We start from the raw sequence: 21,177 nt of genomic DNA, 5'->3' as shown, positions 1-21,177 counted from the left end.
ACACAGTATAATGTCCACTTAGTGGCCACCACACAGTATAGTGCCCCCTGTAGATTTTGTCATACAACCTCCCTGTAGACAGTGCAATAATCCCCCACCTCCTCCTTGTAGATAGTGCCATACAGCCCCCCAACTCCCCCTTGTAGACAGTGCCCCCAAACAAAAACAAAAATTGTGCTCACCTAGGCCCCGTTCCCACGACCAACTGAGCTGCTCCACGATAGGATTCTTGCGTTGGCCGGCGTGATCCTGTAGCCTAGTACAGAGTTTCCCAACCTTTTCGGACTCGAGGCAGCAGTGGCAAAAGAAAATTTCCTCACGGCACCCCTACCAATTTTTTTTTAACAAAGACAGAAAACGGCTAAAAACAAGTACTACACTCGTAGGGTATGTTCACACAGCGTTTTTTGTAAGGCCAAAAAAATCAGCCTCAAAATTTTGAAGCAGATTTTGTATTGACAGCGTTGTTTGACCTTTTCTTTGCATTTTTTTTTTTTAATCCGTTGAAGCTAATGCAAAAGAAAAAAAACTTCAAACAGGCGACACAGGTATTTTCTTCCTCATATTAATTTCAAATGGAGGTCAGAGGCGGAAACCACTTGAAGACCATCAGCCCCCACTCACACTAAAATGACCATCAGCCCCCCACTCACAGTAAAATTACCATCAGCCCATCACTCTCAGTAATGTGACCATCAGCCCCCCTTGTAAATAGTGCCACACAGCCCCTTGTAGATTGCGCCACATAGCCCCATTGTAGATAGTGCCACATAGCCCCCTTGTAGATAGCGCCACACAGCCGCCTTGTAGATAGCGCCACACAGCCCCCTTGTAGATAGCGCCACACAGCCGCCTTGTAGATAGCGCCACACAGCCCCCTTGTAGATAGCGCCACACAGCCCCCTTGTAGATAGCGCCACACAGCCCCCTTGTAGATAGTGCCACACAGTCCCCTTGTAGATAGTGCCACACAGCCCCCTTGTAAATAGTGCCACACAGCCCCTTGTAGATAGTACCACACAGCCCCCTTGTAGATCGTGCCCCACAACCCCCTGTAGAGAGTGCCACACAGCCCCCCTGTAGAGAGTGCCACACAGCCCCCCTGTAGAGAGTGCCATACAGTCCCCTGTAGAGAGTGCCACAGAGACCCCTGTAGGTAGTGCCACACAGCACCCTGGTAGGTAGTGTCACACAGCCCCCTGGTAGGTAGTGACACACAGCCCCTTGTAGGTAGTGCCACACAGCCCCTTGTAGGTAGTGCCACAAAGCCCCTTGTAGGTAGGGCCACACAGCCCCTTGTAGATTGCGCCACATAGCCCCATTGTAGATAGTGCCACATAGCCCCCTTGTAGATAGCGCCACACAGCCCCCTTGTAGATAGCGCCACACAGCCCCCTTGTAGATAGCGCCACACAGCCCCCTTGTAGATAGTGCCACACAGTCCCCTTGTAGATAGTTCCACACAGACCCCTTGTAAATAGTGCCACACAGCCCCTTGTAGATAGTACCACACAGCCCCCTTGTAGATCGTGCCCCACAACCCCCTGTAGAGAGTGCCACACAGCCCCCCTGTAGAGAGTGCCACACAGCCCCCCTGTAGAGAGTGCCATACAGTCCGCTGTAGAGAGTGCCACAGAGACCCCTGTAGGTAGTGCCACACAGCACCCTGGTAGGTAGTGTCACACAGCCCCCTGGTAGGTAGTGACACACAGCCCCTTGTAGGTAGTGCCACACAGCCCCTTGTAGGTAGTGCCACAAAGCCCCTTGTAGGTAGGGCCACACAGCCCCTTGTAGATTACGCCACATAGCCCCATTGTAGATAGTGCCACATAGCCCCCTTGTAGATAGCGCCACACAGCCGCCTTGTAGATAGCGCCACACAGCCCCCTTGTAGATAGCGCAACACAGCCCCCTTGTAAATAGTGCCACACAGCCCCTTGTAGCTAGTGTCACACAGCCCCCTTGTAGATAGTGCCCTACAACCCCCTGTAGAGAGTGCCACACAGCCCCCCTGTAGAGAGTGCCACACAGTCCCCTGTAGAGAGTGCCACAGAGACCCCTCTAGGTAGTGCCACACAGCACCCTGGTAGGTAATGCCACACAGCCCCCTGGTAGGGAGTGCCACACAGCCCCCTGGTAGGGAGTGCCACACAGCCCTCTGGTAGGTAGTGACAAACAGCCCCCTGGTAGGTAGTGTCACACAGCCCCCTGGTAGGTAGTGCCACACAGCCTCCTTGTAGGTTGTGCCACACAGCCCCCTTGTTGGTAGTGCCACACAGCCCACAGTCCCCTTGTAGATATCAATCCCCCCCCTTCCTGTAGATAGCGCCACTGTAGCTCCCTGAAGGAGCGGAATCCACGTGTGGCCGGAGATTTCGGCTCCTGGAGCGCTCCACTTTATTTCTCTGTGCATATATGCACAGAGAAATCATCAGGTGAAACTCCTGAAGCGGAATCCCTGTCCACGGCGTTGCCAACGCTGTGACCGGGGATTCCACTCCAGGAGAAGCTCCTGTCGTCTGTGTCCATTTATAGACAGTGACGTCATTGGCCTCTCCTGGAGTAGAATGTGAACGAAGCCTAAGTGATTCCTTACCTCCAAATAACACACACTTGTATTTGAGCTCAATCACTACCAGTGTAAGGTTGTATCTTAAAGGGCTTATCCCCTTTGGACAAACGAGTGGTGCTCAATGTAAAAATGTAGAGTTGCATATAATCCAGAGTAGTAGAAGTCCACCACACTCGCATATATGGTAAATAGCAGACTTTATTCAGGTGCTGACAGTAGGTTAAAACGGGATATTAACATACAAGATTCAGTTGACGGACGGTTTCATATCACATTTGCACTTTCTCAAAACCCCTTGACAATAAGCTCATCACAAAGGGTTCACCTGTTCGGACTCCAGCGATCAGCCTTAATCTGTGGGGAGAAACCTACCCGTACACGTTCAATTTCCCTGCAGCGCCACCACAAGGAAATCAAAGCATTACACAGTGTCCCCCTGAGCGAGAAATGCTCTTTAAAACCGCTCTCCTCTCTGACTAAGGGCAGATACAGACGGACGTTGCTTTTTGCGCGCGCAAACAACGCGGCTTTTTGCGCACGCAAAAACCATTTGACAGCTGCGTGTGTCATCCGTGTATGATGCGCGGCTGCGTGATTTTCGCGCAGCCGCCATCATAGAGATGAGGCTAGTCGACGCCCGTCACTGTCAAAGGTGCTGAAATAGCTAACTCTTTCAGCACCCTCGACAGTGAATGCCGAACACAATATCGAAAAACCTGTTGAAAAAAAAGAAAAAGTTCGTACTTACCGAGAACTTCCCGGCCGTTGCCTTGGTGACGCGTCCTTGGTGACGCGTCCTTGGTGACGCGCCTCTCGACATCGGGCCCCACCTCCCTGGATAACGCGCCAGTCCATGTGACCGCTGCAGCCTGTGCTTGGCCTGTGATTGGCTGGAGCTGTCACTTGGACTGAATTGTCATCCCGGGAGGTCAGACTGGAGGAAGAAGCCGGGAGTTATCGGTAAGTCAGAACTTCGTTTTTTTTTCTACAGGTTCATGTATATTGGGATCGGAAGTCACTGTCCATGGTGCTGAAACAGTTTAACTCTTTCAGCACCATGGACAGTGACTATCTCCTGACGTCGCGTGCCGATCATTTTTTTGCCGGGTTCGGCCAAAACGAGTTCGGCCGAAACCGGTGAAGTTCGGTTCGCTTGTCCGGCTTCGCTCATCGCAAAGACACTCCGTTTGGATGTTCGGAAACAGAAAAGCACGTGGTGCTTTTCTGTTTACATTCATCCTTTTGACAGCTGGTGCGCTGTTTCAGTCGGTTCGCACGGAAGTGCTTCCGTGCAACCTGCATGGTTTTCACGCACCCATTGACTTCAATGGGTGCGTGATGCGCGAAATACACAGAGTTATTGAACCTGTCGCGTTTTGTACGCAGCGAACAAACGCTGCGCAAAAAGCACGGACTGTCTGTACTGCCCCATACACTTGTATTGGTCTATGCATGGCGCGTGAAAACCACGCGGCCCGCACGGACCGAATACACGCTCGTGTGAATCCCCCCTAAGAGAATGAAGATCCTGAATAGAGGACTCCTCCCTTTTAACTCAGAATTTCCTAATAGGATATATGAAAATGGTTTCTTATTTTTTAATTAGACAACCCCTTTAATGTACAAGAGCAGATTTCTGGCAAAATATATATTTTAAGAATTAATAATAGGTCCTGAACATTTACTAGACAGACCAAATATTGGATTGTGAATGATTAACTTGGCTCTTGTGTATTTAGATGCCTACACTGAAGATGACCTCATGCTTTACTGGAAGAATGGTAATGAATCCTTAAAAACCGATGAAAGGATTTCTCTATCACAGTTCCTTATCCAGGAGTTTCATACCACCACAAGACTGGCATTCTATAGTAGCACAGGTAATAGTTTAGTTATATACATTAACACTCAAGTGAATTCTTGAAAAAAAAAATATTAGTGTTTATATTGAAAATTGGGAATTTGTGTGTGATAATATCATAACATTACATATACCTACAAGAGGAAGCTGAGGATTTGCTTGACTATGCAGCACAAGCACGTTGGGGCACATTTAGAAAGAACAGTCAGACAGTTGTTAGCAAAGAGTTGGAGTAGAAAATGGCACAAGCATGTATACCATATGTATAATGCATTTGGCGTCGACTTTCCACATGGTTGCCACTTTGTAGTCTGGGAAGTGTGGACTAATTTATCACAGACATGCAAGATTTTCTAGGCAGGAATGCATTCCCCACTGAGACCAGTCGTACAACATAAAAGAGTCTTGTAAAATTCAGTATGTGCCCATATGTTCTACTGATGTTCCTACAAAGGGTATGTTCACACACTTAGCAAAAAACGTCTGAAAATACGGAGCTGTTTTCAAGGGAAAACAGCTCCTGACTTTCATAAGTTTTTTTAGCAACTCGCGTTTTTTACGCCCGTTTTTGGAACTGTTTTTCTATAAAGTCTATGAAAAACGGCTCCAAAAACGGCTCAAGAACTGATGTGCACTTCTCTTTCGCGGCCGTTTTTTTATGCAGCCGTTTTTAAAAACGGCCGTGTAAAAAAACGCCCTATCGGAACCGAATGCCGGTTTTCCCATTGAAATCAATTGGCAGATGTTTGGAGGCGTTCTGCTGCCGATTTTTCGGCCGTTACGGCACAAAAAACGGCCGAAAATAAGCCGTGTGAACATACCCGAAGTGCATACTAAGCATGCTTATTCAAAAAATGGGGAAAAGCCGTTGGCCTGCAGCTACTTGCCCTGGACAAATTCTTGAACTGGACATTCAGAAATTGCAGTATTGTAGCTCTATTATTTTGAAATTATGTAGTACAAAGTAATAAATCATAACAATGGATGAATGAAAGGCCTAAACATTTTGCAACAAATTAATGAAACTGTTAATTATTCTCACAGGATGGTACAATCGCCTGTACATTAACTTCACATTGAGACGTCACATCTTTTTCTTTCTTCTGCAAACATATTTTCCTGCAACTCTAATGGTCATGCTTTCCTGGGTCTCTTTCTGGATAGACCGCAGAGCAGTCCCTGCCAGAGTTCCACTGGGTAACAATAAATCTTTTCTTTGTATACGTTTCAGATGTTACCAGACCATGTGGAGAGTGCTGTGTGCTTGAACAGTCTGACAAATGTCTGCATTGTGTACTTTTTACAGGTATAACCACAGTGCTGACCATGTCCACCATTATTACTGGACTAAATGCCTCGATGCCTCGAGTGTCATACATCAAAGCTGTGGACATTTACTTGTGGGTCAGTTTTGTCTTTGTCTTTCTATCGGTGCTGGAATATGCAGCGGTGAATTACCTGACCACAGTGCAAGAGCGGAAAGAAAGGAAGCTAAGGGAAAAGGTAAGCTGATCACTGGTATCAGAATCAAATAACAAAGCACAACTGAAAAGATGATAATGATGGTGGAGGAGTTCTACATCAGAACCAGTCAGATTGTCACCAGTTATAGAAAGTAACCAGACTCAAAAAGTTTGTGCTTACTTTTATAAATCTATTTAAAGAGGCTCTGTCACCAGATTTTGCAACCCCTATCTGCTATTGCAGAAGGTCGGCGCTGCAATGTAGATTACAGTAACGTTTTTATTTTTAAAAAACAAGCATTTTAGGCCAAGTTATGACCATTTTTGTATTTATGCAAATTAGGCTTGCAAAAGTCCAAGCGGGCGTGTTTAAAAGTAAAAGTCCAAGTGGGCGTGTATTATGTGCGTACATCGGGGCGTTTTTACTACTTTTACTAGCTGGGCGTTCTGACGAGAAGTATCATCCACTTCTCTTCAGAACGCCCAGCTTCTGGCAGATCACGCTGTGACGTCACTTCCCCAGGTCCTGCATCGTGTCAGACGAGCGAGGACACATCGGCACCAGAGGCTACAGTTGATTCTGCAGCAGCATCGGCGTTTGCAGTTAAGTTGATGTGCATAAATACAAAAATGGTCATAACTTGGCCAAAAATGCTCGTTTTTTAAAAATAAAAACATTACTGTAATCTACATTGCAGCGCCTATCTGCTGCAATAGCAGATAGGGGTTGCAAAATCTGGTGACAGAGCCTCTTTAAGGTTCTGGGTTGCACAGAGTACTTATATCTAAATAAAGGAGGATTCACACACGGCAGATTTTGTTGCAGAGATTTCGGCTATGGTAAAATCAGTTCCATTCATCTGAATAGGTTTGCTTCTGCAGCAAGCACATGGATTTCAGAAGAATGGAACAGATTTTCAGTTACAGAAATTCTTCAACAACATGTGCATTCACCATAACTCCCCCGGCTGACAGAAAATTTAGAAGTGATTGTCCAGTCATGATCTAAAAAATTATATGTAAATCAGTACCTAAGGGTGATGCTCCCCTGCTATTTATTTTCTTCAGTGCTTACTGCTTTTAGCTCAGCTGTTATGACAAAACTGTAATCTCTCGCTACAGTTTAGCTACAGAGTCTTCAGGAGTCTAAGGTCATCTGAAATCCATCTTATTTCTATTACAGTAAGAGCAAAATACTTATAAGGTACAGAATGCTAAATTACCAACAAAAAAAAGATGGTTTCCTGGTAATTGGCACACATATACTGAGGGAAATGAGACTAAGTAAGGGGAAGCCTGGAGAGTCACTTTAAAGTACCAGTAACATACCTCCCAACTGTCCCAGACTCAGCGGGACAGTCCTGGATTCCGGGCAGTGTCCCACTGTCCCGGGCAGCCGGTGGTATGTCCCTGTTTCAACTGCGTCCTCAGGACGCAGATACAGTTGAATCCACTGCTGAAGCAGGGAACCGTCAGCTCTCTGCTCCAACATTCAACTATGCAGTCCCTGGCCAGAGCAGCCCAAGCTCTCTGGCCGGGGACTCCTGCCTTGGGAAAACCCTTCACGTCACGTCCATATATGGACAGTGACATCAGTGGCCCCTCCAGGATCAGAATCCCCGGCCAGAGAGTTGATGAGCCGTACTGCGTAGCGGAAAGGCAGCTGGCCAACCAGGTACAATACAATGTATATAGTCCAGAAAGGGTACCTGTGGCAATGTAGACAGTAAGGCTGGGTTCACACGACCTATTTTCAGACGTAAACGAGGCGTATTATGCCTCGTTTTACGTCTGAAAATAGGGCTACAATACGACGGCAAACATCTGCCCATTCATTTGAATGGGTTTGCCGACGTATTGTGTAGACGACCAGTAATTTACGCGTCGTCGTTTGACAGCTGTCAAACGACGACGCGTAAATTGACTGCCTCGGCAAAGAAGTGCAGGGCACTTCTTTGCAACGTAATTTGAGCTGTTCTTCATTGAACTCAATGAAGAGCAGCTCAAGATATACGAGCGTCACAGACGCCTCGTATATTACGAGGAGGAGCATTTACGGCTGAAACGACACAGCTGTTTTCTTCTGAAAACAGGCTGTCATTTCAGCCGTAAATGCCTGCTATCGTGTGAACATACCCTAACGGTGAGTCAGGCTTAAGATAAGGCTCCGGCAGCAGGCAGACACCCGGTGGGTGTAACACAGTAGATGTAGTGGAAGACACAACTCGACTTCAACTCTAGACGACACAGAGGCACGGTAGCACAGGATACAGGGTACAGGCAGCAGGAACGGGTAACACTGGGAACTGGAAAACACTAGGAGACCATTTGCAAGACAAACTAAGGTAACACAACAACGCTCAGGCAATGATCAACAGAGCCCTTTTTATAGTCCAGCAGCATTCTGGGTTGATTGCAGATTCACTGCAACTGGATGTGTACTGGCCCTTTAAGGTCATGCACGCGCGGGCGCGCGCGCCCTGCGGGAGACAGTCACAGAACCAGTAAGTGAGTGCCGGCGTCTCTCAGGAGGGAGATGCCACCGAGAACTCACACGTCCATGCCCGCGGCCGTCAGAGGGTAAGTCAGAACGACGGTCCGCGGCCATAGACGTTACAGGGGGCATCTGTGTTGTCTTTATACTGTATGGGTGCATCTATGGAGGCATTATACTGTGTGAAGGAAGGTATTTAGCATTATACTGTGTGGGGGGAAGCTATAGTGGCATTATACAGTGTGGGGGTTCTATGCGGGCATTATACTGTGGGCAGGCACTATAGAAGCATGATATTTGATAAAAATGTATACACACACGAATGAAAATTAATCAGTTATCCTTAATAGTGCTGGTCATGCAAACATATGGAAAAATTCACTATTCTGTCATTTGACTTTGGAATTGATACATGATACATCGGTTTTGGTTGGTATATAAATGTGGGAAGTTACGCAAAATTTATTATTCCTTTCAGCTTCCCTGTACTTGTGGGGTACCTCAGTCGAGGGGAATGATGGACAGCAGCTATAGCGATGGTGAGGTCAACAATCTGGGTGGGTTTGTGTCTGAAAACGGTGACAAAGAAGACCGAATTATGGTACAACTAGCACTCAACACAGAGAGAAACTCAAACAGAAGAAAGAGTCAACGGGCTTCTTACGTCAGTATGCGTATTGACACACATGCTATTGACAAGTATTCACGAATAATTTTCCCTGCAGCTTATATTCTATTTAATCTCATCTACTGGTCAATTTTTTCCTAGAATCACCAGACTTGCCAATGAACTATGCAAGAGGACTATGGGCAGGCTGTAATACAGGGGGTTTATGAGTTTGGATACATGCCAAGCTCATTTTTATACATTGTTGTTCATTAATAATCCATTTTTTTTGTAAGTTTTTGACAATGCATCTGTACCTTATCTTGTGTCCACGCGACCCAACTTTTTTTTTTAATGTAAATTGTTTTATTGCTCCCTTTTTTTTTTACTTGTGTTTTGTTAGGAAAAATACCAATTTGAAGACACTTATAGAAGGTCATACTTGTAGAGTAGACACTTGTGTTAATTTACTTACACACCTACCTATTGGATGACTACCTAATTCTGCAATGGACATAACAGTGTAACAGTGCAATGGTGTAACTGTACCTGTCTGGGGGTGGAAACACAGGTAAATGATTACACTTTCAGCATTTCATTTTTAGCAGTTTCCGAGCAGGTGACCATTACAACCATATACTGGATTTATTATTTAATAAAGTTTCTTTACTTCATAAATGTGTTTTTATTATGGAATAGGGGAACATACTGAAAATAAAGATGATGTTAAAAGGGCATTCAGATTCCAACCAACCAAACTTTGGAACATGAAAAGTTCTGCAATGTTCTAATATTAGTATCTAAATGTTTGCAAAATCTTTTATTTTGTCTTTTCATAATGGAGCATTAACAATTCACCAACGTATTTAGTATAGATAATATCACAGAACAACACAGATCATATGCTGTGTATACTGCGCACAAAAAAAGTAAATAGCGTTTAGCCTGGAACCATGTAAATTAGATTCTCGTGAAGAAGACCTTACTCCGCTTAAAGTGTGGATGGACATCCCCCTTTTTTCGCTGTTGTGGAAGAAATTGCAGGGTTTTCAAAGTTGGACGAATTAGCAAGTCCCATATAGAGACCAACCAACGTAGACTGTAGTAGCATCAGGTGCCACATTTCAGCATTAGTGAATTAGTGATACCCAAAGACATTATAGATATAGATAACAGGGCATAAGATGGGAACAATAGCCGTGGCGCCTAAAATGTAATGGAGCCAGCTAGGCAAGCAGCAGATTTGACCAGTAAAATGCCATCTCTTGATCATCTGTCCATCCTGTCCTACATATCTGCCAAAATGAAAACGTGTGACTATAGTTTAAAAATAGAGCTCCATGTCTGGGCAAATTGTTGTGTTCTGTTGTGGCTGGCACTGCATATGGACACCTCAGCTGCAGCAAACTTTGTTGTATAATATAAGGAACTATGTACTCCTAAAAGAAATTATTAAACATATTAAAAGTCACCTCCTCATTTTTCTTAACTTCTAATATTCCTACAATATACAGAAGAGAATACACATTATATAAAGCGGTGCAAACCATGGTTGTAAACCAAAATGGTCCAGAAGTTGTGGCTTTCAAGCTGTAAAAATACAAGACCTAGCATTTCATGACATACACATTGCTATTTAAAGTGATACCCAAGCTGAATAAACCGCTATTGTCTGGAGGGGAGGAGCCCAACTCAGCTCCAAAGTTTTACTTATGCGGTACCCACCGATCCGGGGATCCATGGGTGTTTTCTGACAGGCCGATCCTACTTCCTAACTTTATGCTCAGGTCCTGATTGTGCGTAGATTTTATAGTGAGTAACTTCCTATACGTGTTTCCAGGAGCCGCTGTTAGAAAATACCTGTGTATACCCTAATTGGCAGGGAGCACAAAGAATGTGGCTGAGGTGGGCACCTCCACTCCTTGCAACAGCTGTATTTTCAGCTTTTGCAGAATGAATCCGGTATCTTGCATTAGGTCAATTTTCTCCTAGAAGCATCTGACCTGCCAATGAACTATGACCGACGTCTATGGGAATGCTGCAATACTGGTGAACCTATGAGGTTTATGAGTTTGGATACGTAACATGCTAGTTTTTATACATTGTTGTTCAATAATAATGCATTTTTTGGGGGGCGCTGGATTGGGCACCTCCACTCCTTGCAATAGCTTTGTTTTTAGTTTTTGCCCAGAGAATCAGGTATCTTTTATTAGAATTGTTCAAAACGAGAGAAAACCCTCTGCAAGTTTGATTTCAGAAACATTTTCCTGACCGAAATAAACTTGGTATTTCTCAAAATTGTTAATACAGAAGAGAAAAACATCTCCATATGTTTCTTCACGTTAGACATTTCTTCATATAACACACACACAGTAAATTGAAAAATGTGTGATACATTAAACAAAAGAAACCTGAACGTTTTTTTGAAGGTGAGAAGGAGAATTTAGAAGATGAGTGCATGTTATTCGCCGTGCGGTATAAATAACATGTTACCTTTTTTCTATGTCTCTGTATGATTATGGTAATACCAAATATGTATATATTTTTTTTATATTGTTTACTACTTTTACACAATAAAAGCTCATTTCATGGAAAATATAAATTGTTTTAATGTCGCCGCATTGCAAGAGCCATAACTTTTTTATATTTCCGTCGCTGTAGCTGTTTGAGGGCTTGTTTTTTGCTGGACAAATAATTTCTTCTTGACTTGGGTGGTGGAAAAAATAAGCAATTCTGCCGATGCTATTTGCTTTTTTTCTCTACGCCGTTCACAGTGCGGTTTAACTAACAGGTTAACTTTGTTATATGGGTTGTTAAGGGCCCAGTAATACCATATATGTGTATTTTTTACCTTATTTGACACTTTTTTAAATAGAAGAAACACTTTTTGTAGAAAAAAAAAATGTTTTTTTTACGGAACTAGCGAACAAGCAATTTATTAGACTGTGCCTTCAGCATGCCTTGATAGGCATACAGCTATGGCTTCGTTAGGCCCAAAGCTGCTATGGCAACCCATTGTCAGGCGCTGATGGCTGGCCAAGAGAGCCCCCTCTGTTTAACCACCTAGATGTCGCTTTTGCGATTGACCATGGCATCTAAGGAGTCAAGAGGCCAGGATCTGAGGTAAGTACGATTATGTCCATTGAAGCAGAATATCGGCTGTATATAACAGATGGCACCCACTGAGGATGGCGTGAGCACAACTCCTGCAACAACAACTATTTTAGCAGTATATTCCCTCAAATAGACGTCCAAATAAACAAAGGAGCTAAAGTACATTTAGTACCACATTATTGTGCCCCTGCTCAACTACAAGGCTTCATGTATACGAGCGTGCATATTTTAGCTCCTAGTATGGCGTGCAAAACGTCTTGCACACTGTATTGTGGCTGCTTATGAATTTAATGCATCTAGGGGAGAACTCGGTCCGATATATATGGCATGTGATAGAGCATTCTACTTTTATGTGGACCTTGGTGGTATGCATAGCCTCATTGAAATGCAGTGAAATCGTATTTGGTATCCTTGTGATAAAAGACCCAAATACACTTGTGTATATAAAGTCTGAATGGAATGCCCCATGCTCAGGTAGTCGTGCGCAGTAGTAGTAGTTTTCCTTGGCATGCTACTGTGAAAAAGAGTAGTACATAGTGTACATAGTTGCACATGAGTGGTCATTCCAGAACTTATATCGTTTTCCTTTTCAAGGCATATAATAGAGTGATGCTTTGTGGTACCTACAATTCTCTCAATATTATCAGTAAAAACGCAGCAATCATACGGTTAAGACATAAATTACATTGAGTATCCGAAGGTGTGTAAAAGTAAGCATAATACATTTATTTAACATATTTGCAGATATTGTTCCACAATGCACCGATTACATTCATACATAATAAACTGCAGTTGGGGGCACATACAATCAAAATGACATATACAATTTAGTAGAAAAGGTAGAAAGAGCTCTCTTCATATAAGTATACTATCAAATATTAACTATAGTAATAAGTGGCACTGAATTATAATGACATACTTGTCACTATAGTCGTATTCCACAAAAATGACGCAGTCAATATTTTGTGATGTTTTCTTAATTTCAATTCACCACGTTACTATGAATGAAAGATGTTACAATGAACCAGGGTAGAATAGCGCCCATTACAGATCTTTACTGTTCAGCATGAAGCACATCCTGCTCCGCTACTTGATTCTCTGGCATTGTTAGCTATTCCAGAATTAATCTCTTCCTCCATTTGCTTCATCATCTTCCAATCATTGCGAATACTTTCTAGTAAATCCGGGTTGAAGATGACATCTAATGCAGTCATTGCTAATGATTTTGCAGTCCGCAGTGCGTAATGTTGAGCGTCTCGTGAGCCTGTTAAAATGGCAATTACAATGACAAAGAATGAATGTACGATGATTACCATTCATGCTGAAGATATATGGGCCGGGTAGTCAAATGCAATTTCTTCCACTGTAGTTGGCTCTTCATAGTTCTTTAGATATGTGTCTAATAGCCTAATATACTCTTAGGCCCCATGCACACGACCGTAAAAATCGTCCGTAATTACGGTCCGCAATTATGGACCCATTCACTTCTATTGTGCACGGACACCTTCTCGTTTATTTACGGGAAGGTGTCCGGGCCGTAGAAGTGTACCGCAAAAGATAGGACATGTTCTATCTTTTGTGTTTTACGGGCCGTGCTCCCATACTTGTGAGCGGCTGTCCACGGCCGTCAGGAGCCAGCCGTGCCCACAATCGCGGCCCGTGTTTACGGGCACGGCTGTGTGTATGGGGCCTTAGGTAGGCAAAATTTGCATTTTACTTTAGTAAATGGCCTTAAGTCTTGTATACACTAGTGCAAGTGTTTGGCATCATGCTATGAGGAAGCCCAAAGTCTTATGAAGTAAGCGAGAGAAGGCAACTTTAGGCAGTATAAATGTTTATCATAGCTCAATGAACACAAAGTAGATTGAATTCAAAACGATCTCTCAACAATGGTCCTAGAGATTATGGAAAGAGACGTGCTTTTTTTAAAATCTGCACCTCAAAACTTTCTTTGCATTAAAAAGGCACTGTTCATACCTAGAGGAAGAGTATCTTGGACACAGACATTTTTTTTTCTATCCTATGGCTGGCCATAGACTAACTGTAGGCTTGTTCAACTAACAACTATCCCACCTAACTTCTCCATAAACCCTGCATGTTTGGTTCGGCTGTTTATTTCCATAGGGGGATGGGGATTACCAGTCACCATGGGGCACTGCAGGTCCCATTCACATCACATTTATTTGCCTATGTTTTATGTATAAGCCGGATTAAGTTCTCTCTATGCAAAACTGGGGGGGGGGAAACAGGATTGTCAAATGGGGGTGCATATATATATTTTTAATAAGGACGGAAACATTTTAATATGTTTTAAATAACCCCTTCACGGTCAAATTAAAGGGAGGGGATCATATGGACATATAGACATCATAGAGTGCCCCAACAGAACAAATGAATGGTCGCCAAGTAATGCTACGTTTCCCCTGAAACGCCTGGCCAGACGCGGATTCCCCGGCAAGAACAGCTGATTGTTGGTGATTAGAAAAGTTGCACTAGCTTCCAGTTAAAAAGGGGTTGTCTCAATGGGACAACCCTTTTAAGTTTGCAAAGAATGGTCCAAAAATGTGAACTTTAACTTTGTAACTGTATGAGGCCTTGTTAAATTGTGGGATGAGTTATAGTTTTTATAGGCAAATTCAGATTTTTGCGGTTCACCTTAAATAATGTTACATTTATTGTTTGGGTTGTTATGTTAAGGAGTATATTAATTATGTGTATGTTATTTACTGTCTTGCAAAAATACTTTTCTTTTTTTATATATGTTTCTTTTTTTCTGCTTTCTTTTATTCACTTTCTTATTTTTTTGTTCATGCCTATAACATAATTGTTTATATGCTAGTGCATTACAATTTGTGTCATTATTGATACAGGCACGTGTTAGGGCAATATGTGCAGACAGCCCAGCGGTCTATTTAATACCTAGGAGGCGCGAAAGGGAGCCCCCCCTCCCTATGTTAACTCCACGATCAGGCTTGAGTATGGTGTTTCAAGGGTTTACGGCAGAGGTCAGAGGTGTGGAAGCTAGTATGTTGGTGCTATAAAAGCAATGGGAAATAAAGTATTTAAAGAGTTACTGTCATTTGACAAAAGTTCTGCCGTGTCATAGAGACATGTCAGATGTTGTTCTGGGAGCTGAGACTTCCACCAATCGCTAGAACTAACAAGCTGTGGCGCACCATCTCTATTGATAAGTGGATGTCTTAGTGCCCAGAACCCGATCGATCACAACTGATCACAGTCAATTTTTATTTTTTTTAATGCCAGTGACCCTACATCAGGACATTCTGTACAGAACGTAGGCAGAGAAGAAAATGGAGGGCGGAGGGAGAAAAAATCCCTAATATTATGTTGTATAGATGATCCCCTAAACCAAAAGGCTTCTTCACAATAAATATACTCTGCCCTGTGGAATTCTCTAGTTAGGTGCTTACCTGCAGCTTTAGTATATTCTTCAGTATGATTAAGAGCATCTGAACCAATGAAAAAATAGGGATGAATTCCAGGAACTACAAAGGTGACATTTCCAAAATCTGTTGAACCTAGAAATATGAAACACATTAGAAGATGCGAAAAATAAAAGAATATACTTTACAATTATAAGCTTTTAGAAATACTCTTGGTATTTTATTATTCACTTTGTGTATTTTATTTAATGTTTACATAATTTTATTATATGGGTGAACCTTAGGTTTTGTTCTTAAAGTGTGTAGCATCACATTTTCAATATTATATTTCATGGAAACATGATCACTATGGTTAGGAATGTATGTACAATGGAGAGTCCAGGCAGAATTCTTCTAGTATGGTTGTTGACTGCTATGAGATCATTACTTTACATTGACACGGAGAGTGAAATAAATTCCAACAGATGTAGTAAAAGCTGCTGCTGTCAGAAAACAATGCTTTCTAAAGTTCTTTCCATCTGACATATAAGGGTATGTTCACACGAGGGCGTCCGTAACGGCTGAAATTACGGGGATGTTTCAGCCTGAAAACATCCCCGTAATTTCAGCCGTAACGGCATGCGCAGGCGCTTGAACGCCGCGTCCATTACGGACGTAATTAGCGCTGCTATTCATTGGAGTAAATGAATAACGGCTCCAAATACGGGCAAAGAAGTGACAGGTCACTTCTTTGACGCGGGCGTCTATTTACGCGCCGTCATTTGACAGCGGTGCGTAAATTACGCCTCGTGTGAACAGACAAACGTCTGGCCATTGCTTTCAATGGGCAGATGTTTGTCAGCGCTATTGAGGCGCTATTTTCGGACGTAATTCGGGGCAAAAACGCCCGAATTACGTCCGTAATTAGTGCGTGTGAACATACCCTAACAGTCATAGCTTTGGATACGCTAGGCTAGCCTTAGATGCTAAGTTGACGCAACTTAGACTGTTAGGTGTAGATGCAATTTACAGCATTGTTATCTGACAGTTGGATGTGGTGAATCTGGGACAATGTCAGTTTCTTCCGTTGTTGCTGCACCATTGTAATATGACAGGTTCTTGGAGTTTAGCTGGAGGGTAATGAATCCCTGCTTAGCCACAGCCTAAGGTCTCATTTACAGGAGCTGGTGCATGGAGCCTTATTTTACCTTACGTATGCCTCCGATTTCATATTCGGCATGCTTCATCGGAAGTTCTATTATGGAGCTCCCTTAAAAACATTGCTTCTAAGGAAAAAATAACTTCATATGGTACTGCGGCACGTAGAGTCCCTACGGCTCAATGGTATAGAGCTGCATGGTGCTCTGTGTGCCACTGTAGAGACTCAAGCACAAGGCTCTACATTGGTAGGAGTTTACACTTTGCCTTTTGCTTTAGTTTTTCTGTTGCACTTTTTGCAGAGAAAAAACTGCAGTGGCAAGAGTAAAATCTAATTTACAATTTGCATTAGAAAACCCTAAGTTTTTTAGGGTTTGGTATTTCTTTTGTTTTTGCCCCTTGTCCTTTTCGGTTGTGATTTGCAGAGGATTTTCCACCTTGACTTCAATCCATGATTGTGGTTTGGGCATACATTAATTAGAATTATTCCAATATAAAAATGCACCTATGGCAAAGTTGCATGGAATAACATGTATTTTGACTTGGTGAAGTTGAGGCTTTTTGCCGCACCACAATGCAAAATTTAAACCTGGCCTTAGTTTCATTTGAAGTACTACATATTGCAAATGGCACATCATGCTGTTCATACATTGTATACAGAAAAACCAAAACGTGTTAGGCCTCATGCACACGACCGTAGCCATGTGCACGACCGTGATTTTCGGGTCGGCCGGCCACGTAGTGTCAGCCGCGAGCCGCCCGCAAATCGCAGACTGTGCACATGGCCGCGGCCATTATTTTCAATGAGCCCGGACTCCGGGCTCCGGGGCCATGCACGGACCGTGGAAACCACGGTCGTGTGCATGGCCTCATAGGAATGAATGGGGCCGCAATTCTCCTGTAGATTTTCGTGGAAATTGCGGCCGCAAAAGCACGTGCGTGTGCATGGGGCCTTAATTTCCCTTTCCCATGAAATATTTAATATACATTTACTAGAAGTCCAGACACATTCAAACTTTACCTGACAGAGCATTTAACACCAGGTTATCGGTAGTAAACTGCATTCCCAGTTGCTTGCCATTCTCTATGTATGCTTTTGCAAGAGTTTTATTTGGAAGCACATTATAATAATCATGGCTGGAAGAGCATAACTCCACCTAGAAGGGACAAAAATCAGCGGTGGTAGTGTTGTATAGTGTTAGTTTGTAGTTGAAGAGATTACTTTTATTGGCCTATAATATAGGTTCAAAACCTGTTGTGATCTACAGACAATTACGAGGATGACTTTCCTACCTGCAGTATATACACTACACAATGTGACGAGTAAATGACATACAAATGTCAAATATATTTGTCTAAGCTAGATTGCAACACCAGCCATGCAATTCTTAAACCTTAGATAGTTCATGTGGCTCAAATTCCATGATGTGTTTCTTTCTAAAATACTGCTCTATTTACACTCATTTGTCACTTAAAGAGGCTCTGTCACCAGATTTTGCAACCCCTATCTGCTATTGCAGCAGATCGGCGCTGCAATGTAGATTACAGTAACGTTTTTATTTTTAAAAAACGAGCATTTTTGGCCAAGTTATGACCATTTTCGTATTTATGCAAATGAGGCTTGCAAAAGTACAACTGGGCGTGTTGAAAAGTAAAAGTACAACTGGGCGTGTATTATGTGCGTACATCGGGGCGTGTTTACTACTATTACTAGCTGGGCGTTGTGTATAGAAGTGTCATCCACTTCTCTTCACAACGCCCAGCTTCTGGCAGTGCAGACACAGCCGTGTTCTCCAGAGATCACGCTGTGTCGTCACTCACAGGTCCTGCATCGTGTCAGACGAGCGAGGACACATCGGCACCAGAGGCTACAGTTGATTCTGCAGCAGCATCAGCGTTTGCAGGTAAGTCGATGTAGCTACTTACCTGCAAACGCTGATGCTGCTGCAGAATCAACTGTAGCCTCTGGTGCCGACACGATGCAGGACCTGTGAGTGACGTCACAGATCTGCACTGCCAGAAGCTGGGCGTTCTGAAGAGAAGTGGATGATACCTCTCATCAGAACGCCCAGCTAGTAAAAGTAGTAAACACGCCCCGATGTACGCACATAATACACGCCCAGTTGTACTTTTACTTTTCAACACGCCCAGTTGTACTTTTGCAAGCCTCATTTGCATAAATACAAAAATGGTCATAACTTGGCCAAAAATGCTCGTTTTTTAAAAATAAAAACGTTACTGTAATCTACATTGCAGCGCCTATCTGCTGCAATAGCAGATAGGGGTTGCAAAATCTGGTGACAGAGCCACTTTAAAGAGGCTCTGTCACCACATTATAAATACTTACGGCAGAGCAAGCGTAATGTCGCGAGATCACGCTGTAAATGACAGGTTACAGGGATATTACGATTGCTCTGCTGTAAGTACCACAGAAACGTTAGTGAAGTATCGGGATTGTGAATAGACATCCCGTCCTGGCTGGAAGGAATATCTATTCACGGTCTAAACACTTCAGTAATGTAAATATGTCAGTATAAGACCGCACATAGCGAACAACGCAGTGTCACTATGCGCTGACTAAATGAATGGGGAGAAGTGTATGACGCTGATTGGTCACTGATTGGTCAGCGTCATGCACTCTTCTGTACATCGCCCACTTGGTCTAAAGTAAAAACACGCCCAGTTGGGTATTAAGAAAGTAATTAGAATAAAGCTAAAATCGCTAATAACATGGTAAAAATAGATTGTTTTTCTAAATAAAAAGCACTGCTGTCACCTACATTACAGCACCCATCTCCTTATGTAGGAGATAGGGCACTTATAATGTGGTGACAGAGCCTCTTTAATTGTGAGTAGGAAAATGAAAGTCTGTCTTTAGGAAATATTGCTAGAAAAATGAAAAGTAAAACAGTAAAAATAGAAAGTCGAAAATATGACCTATTTAAAGTACACTGCATGAATTAGTACACCCCCTGTAAAACCAAATTAATTCCGCAATTTTTTAGGCCAAGGCGTGTTCGGAATTTAATGGAGTCAGACATGTGAAGCCCAAGCTCGTACCATAGCAGCTACAGTAACTGGCTGACAGCCTTTAACCCCTTAATGACTGGCCTATTTTAGGCCTTAATAACCAAGGCATTTTTTATCTTTTTCCATCATCGCATTAAAAGACCTAGAACTTTTTTATTTTTGCGTTGACATAGCTGTACAAGGACTTTTCGCGGGACAAGTTGTACTTTTGTACAGCACCATTTTAGGGTAAATATAATTTATTGATAAACTTTTATTCACTTTTTTGGGGGCGAATAAAATAAAAACCATCAATTTCGCCACTCTTTTTTTCGTACTAAATTTACGCAGTTTAGCGTGTGGTAAGAATAACATAATAACTTTTGTTCAGCGGATCGTTATGATTGCGACGATACCAAATTATATCATTTTATTATGTTTTACTACTTTTACACAGTAAAAACATTTTTTTTTTAGAATTATTTGTTTTTGAGTGTCCATATTTGAAGTAGGGATGTCACGATACCAGAATTTGGACTTCGATACCGATACTTCGTTTAGTATTGCGATTTCGATACCAATTTCGATACTTTTGCCAACAGTAATTTAAAAAAAAATCTTCCATTTTCTGATGAGAGGCGCGATGTGATGAATTTTGAACGCTCCTCACATTAATAGTAATTAATCCCATCATGTTTCTCAGTCATAATGGGTTAATGTGCGAGGTACATGATGGGGTTAATTACTATTAATGTGAGGAACATGGAGGTTAAATTCATCGCGCCTCACATTAATAAGTGATAGAAAGCCGTGTTCATTTCATTTTTTTACAGCGTACACATCATAAATGATGCAAAAAAATTGTTGTGCGCGCCATTACTGAATGTGTATATTTTATGTATTTATTTTAACAATACTTTGTTTTTACTTTATTTTTAAACTTTAATGTACTGACATATATCAGATATGTGCCAGTACATTAGCCTGTGTATGTATAGCACACAGGCAGTTGTTAGGACATACTTGGGTATGTCCTAACAACATGAAATATGGTCAGACAGCCCTGGGGTCCGTCAATAGACCCTGGGCTGTATGCCCATATATGGTATGGCCCTCGATCGTGTCACAGGAATTCCCTGTGACGCGATCCAGGGGCATCCCCCTTCTCATTTTCTCCTGAATGCTGCTGTCAGCTGCGATCGCAGCATTCAGGGGAATAACGGCGGAGATGAGAGGTTTCTCTGATCTCCGCCGTTATAGAGCGGGGCTGCGGCTGTGTAATACAGCCATTGCCCCGCTCCTGACAGGAAGTGCGCGCGCGGTCAGCATGAGGAGGTGCGGCCGACGCTGCTCTAATGAGCGGCAGTTCAGGCACTGAGGACAGAACATGGGGGTGTTTTGCAGTGCACCCGCCATGTTCTGTCTTCAGTGCCGCCGCTCATTAGTGCAGCGCTGGCCGCATCGCATCATCCTGACCCCGCGAATTTATCATGACTCAGGAGCGGGGCTGTGGCTG

At 43.0% G+C, this 21,177-nt stretch overlaps 2 protein-coding genes across 2 annotated transcripts in view; one reads left to right on the top strand and one right to left on the bottom strand.

Annotated features, from left to right (window-relative positions):
- Positions 1–9,693, top strand: part of LOC142761005 (gamma-aminobutyric acid receptor subunit rho-1) — a 138,461-nt gene extending 128,768 nt beyond the window's left edge. The window contains exons 7-10 of the mRNA XM_075864180.1: positions 4,312–4,452; positions 5,478–5,630; positions 5,740–5,936; positions 8,869–9,693. Coding sequence (XP_075720295.1) covers positions 4,312–4,452; positions 5,478–5,630; positions 5,740–5,936; positions 8,869–9,159 — 782 coding nt within the window. The 3' untranslated portion in view covers positions 9,160–9,693. The remainder of the gene's footprint in view (positions 1–4,311; positions 4,453–5,477; positions 5,631–5,739; positions 5,937–8,868) is intronic.
- Positions 9,694–12,837: 3,144 nt separating this feature from the next.
- PM20D2 (peptidase M20 domain containing 2) overlaps positions 12,838–21,177 on the bottom strand; it is a 31,695-nt gene continuing 23,355 nt past the window's right edge. The window contains exons 5-7 of the mRNA XM_075864178.1: positions 17,674–17,809; positions 15,543–15,650; positions 12,838–13,375 (exon numbers count right to left, since the gene is read on the bottom strand). Of these exons, the coding sequence (XP_075720293.1) occupies positions 13,173–13,375; positions 15,543–15,650; positions 17,674–17,809 (447 nt within the window). The 3' untranslated portion in view covers positions 12,838–13,172. The remainder of the gene's footprint in view (positions 13,376–15,542; positions 15,651–17,673; positions 17,810–21,177) is intronic.

The sequence above is a fragment of the Rhinoderma darwinii genome, chromosome 4 (genome assembly GCF_050947455.1).
Source record: "Rhinoderma darwinii isolate aRhiDar2 chromosome 4, aRhiDar2.hap1, whole genome shotgun sequence".
Classification (NCBI taxonomy): Eukaryota; Metazoa; Chordata; class Amphibia; order Anura; family Rhinodermatidae; genus Rhinoderma; species Rhinoderma darwinii.
This window is presented reverse-complemented; position numbering and strand designations above follow the sequence as displayed.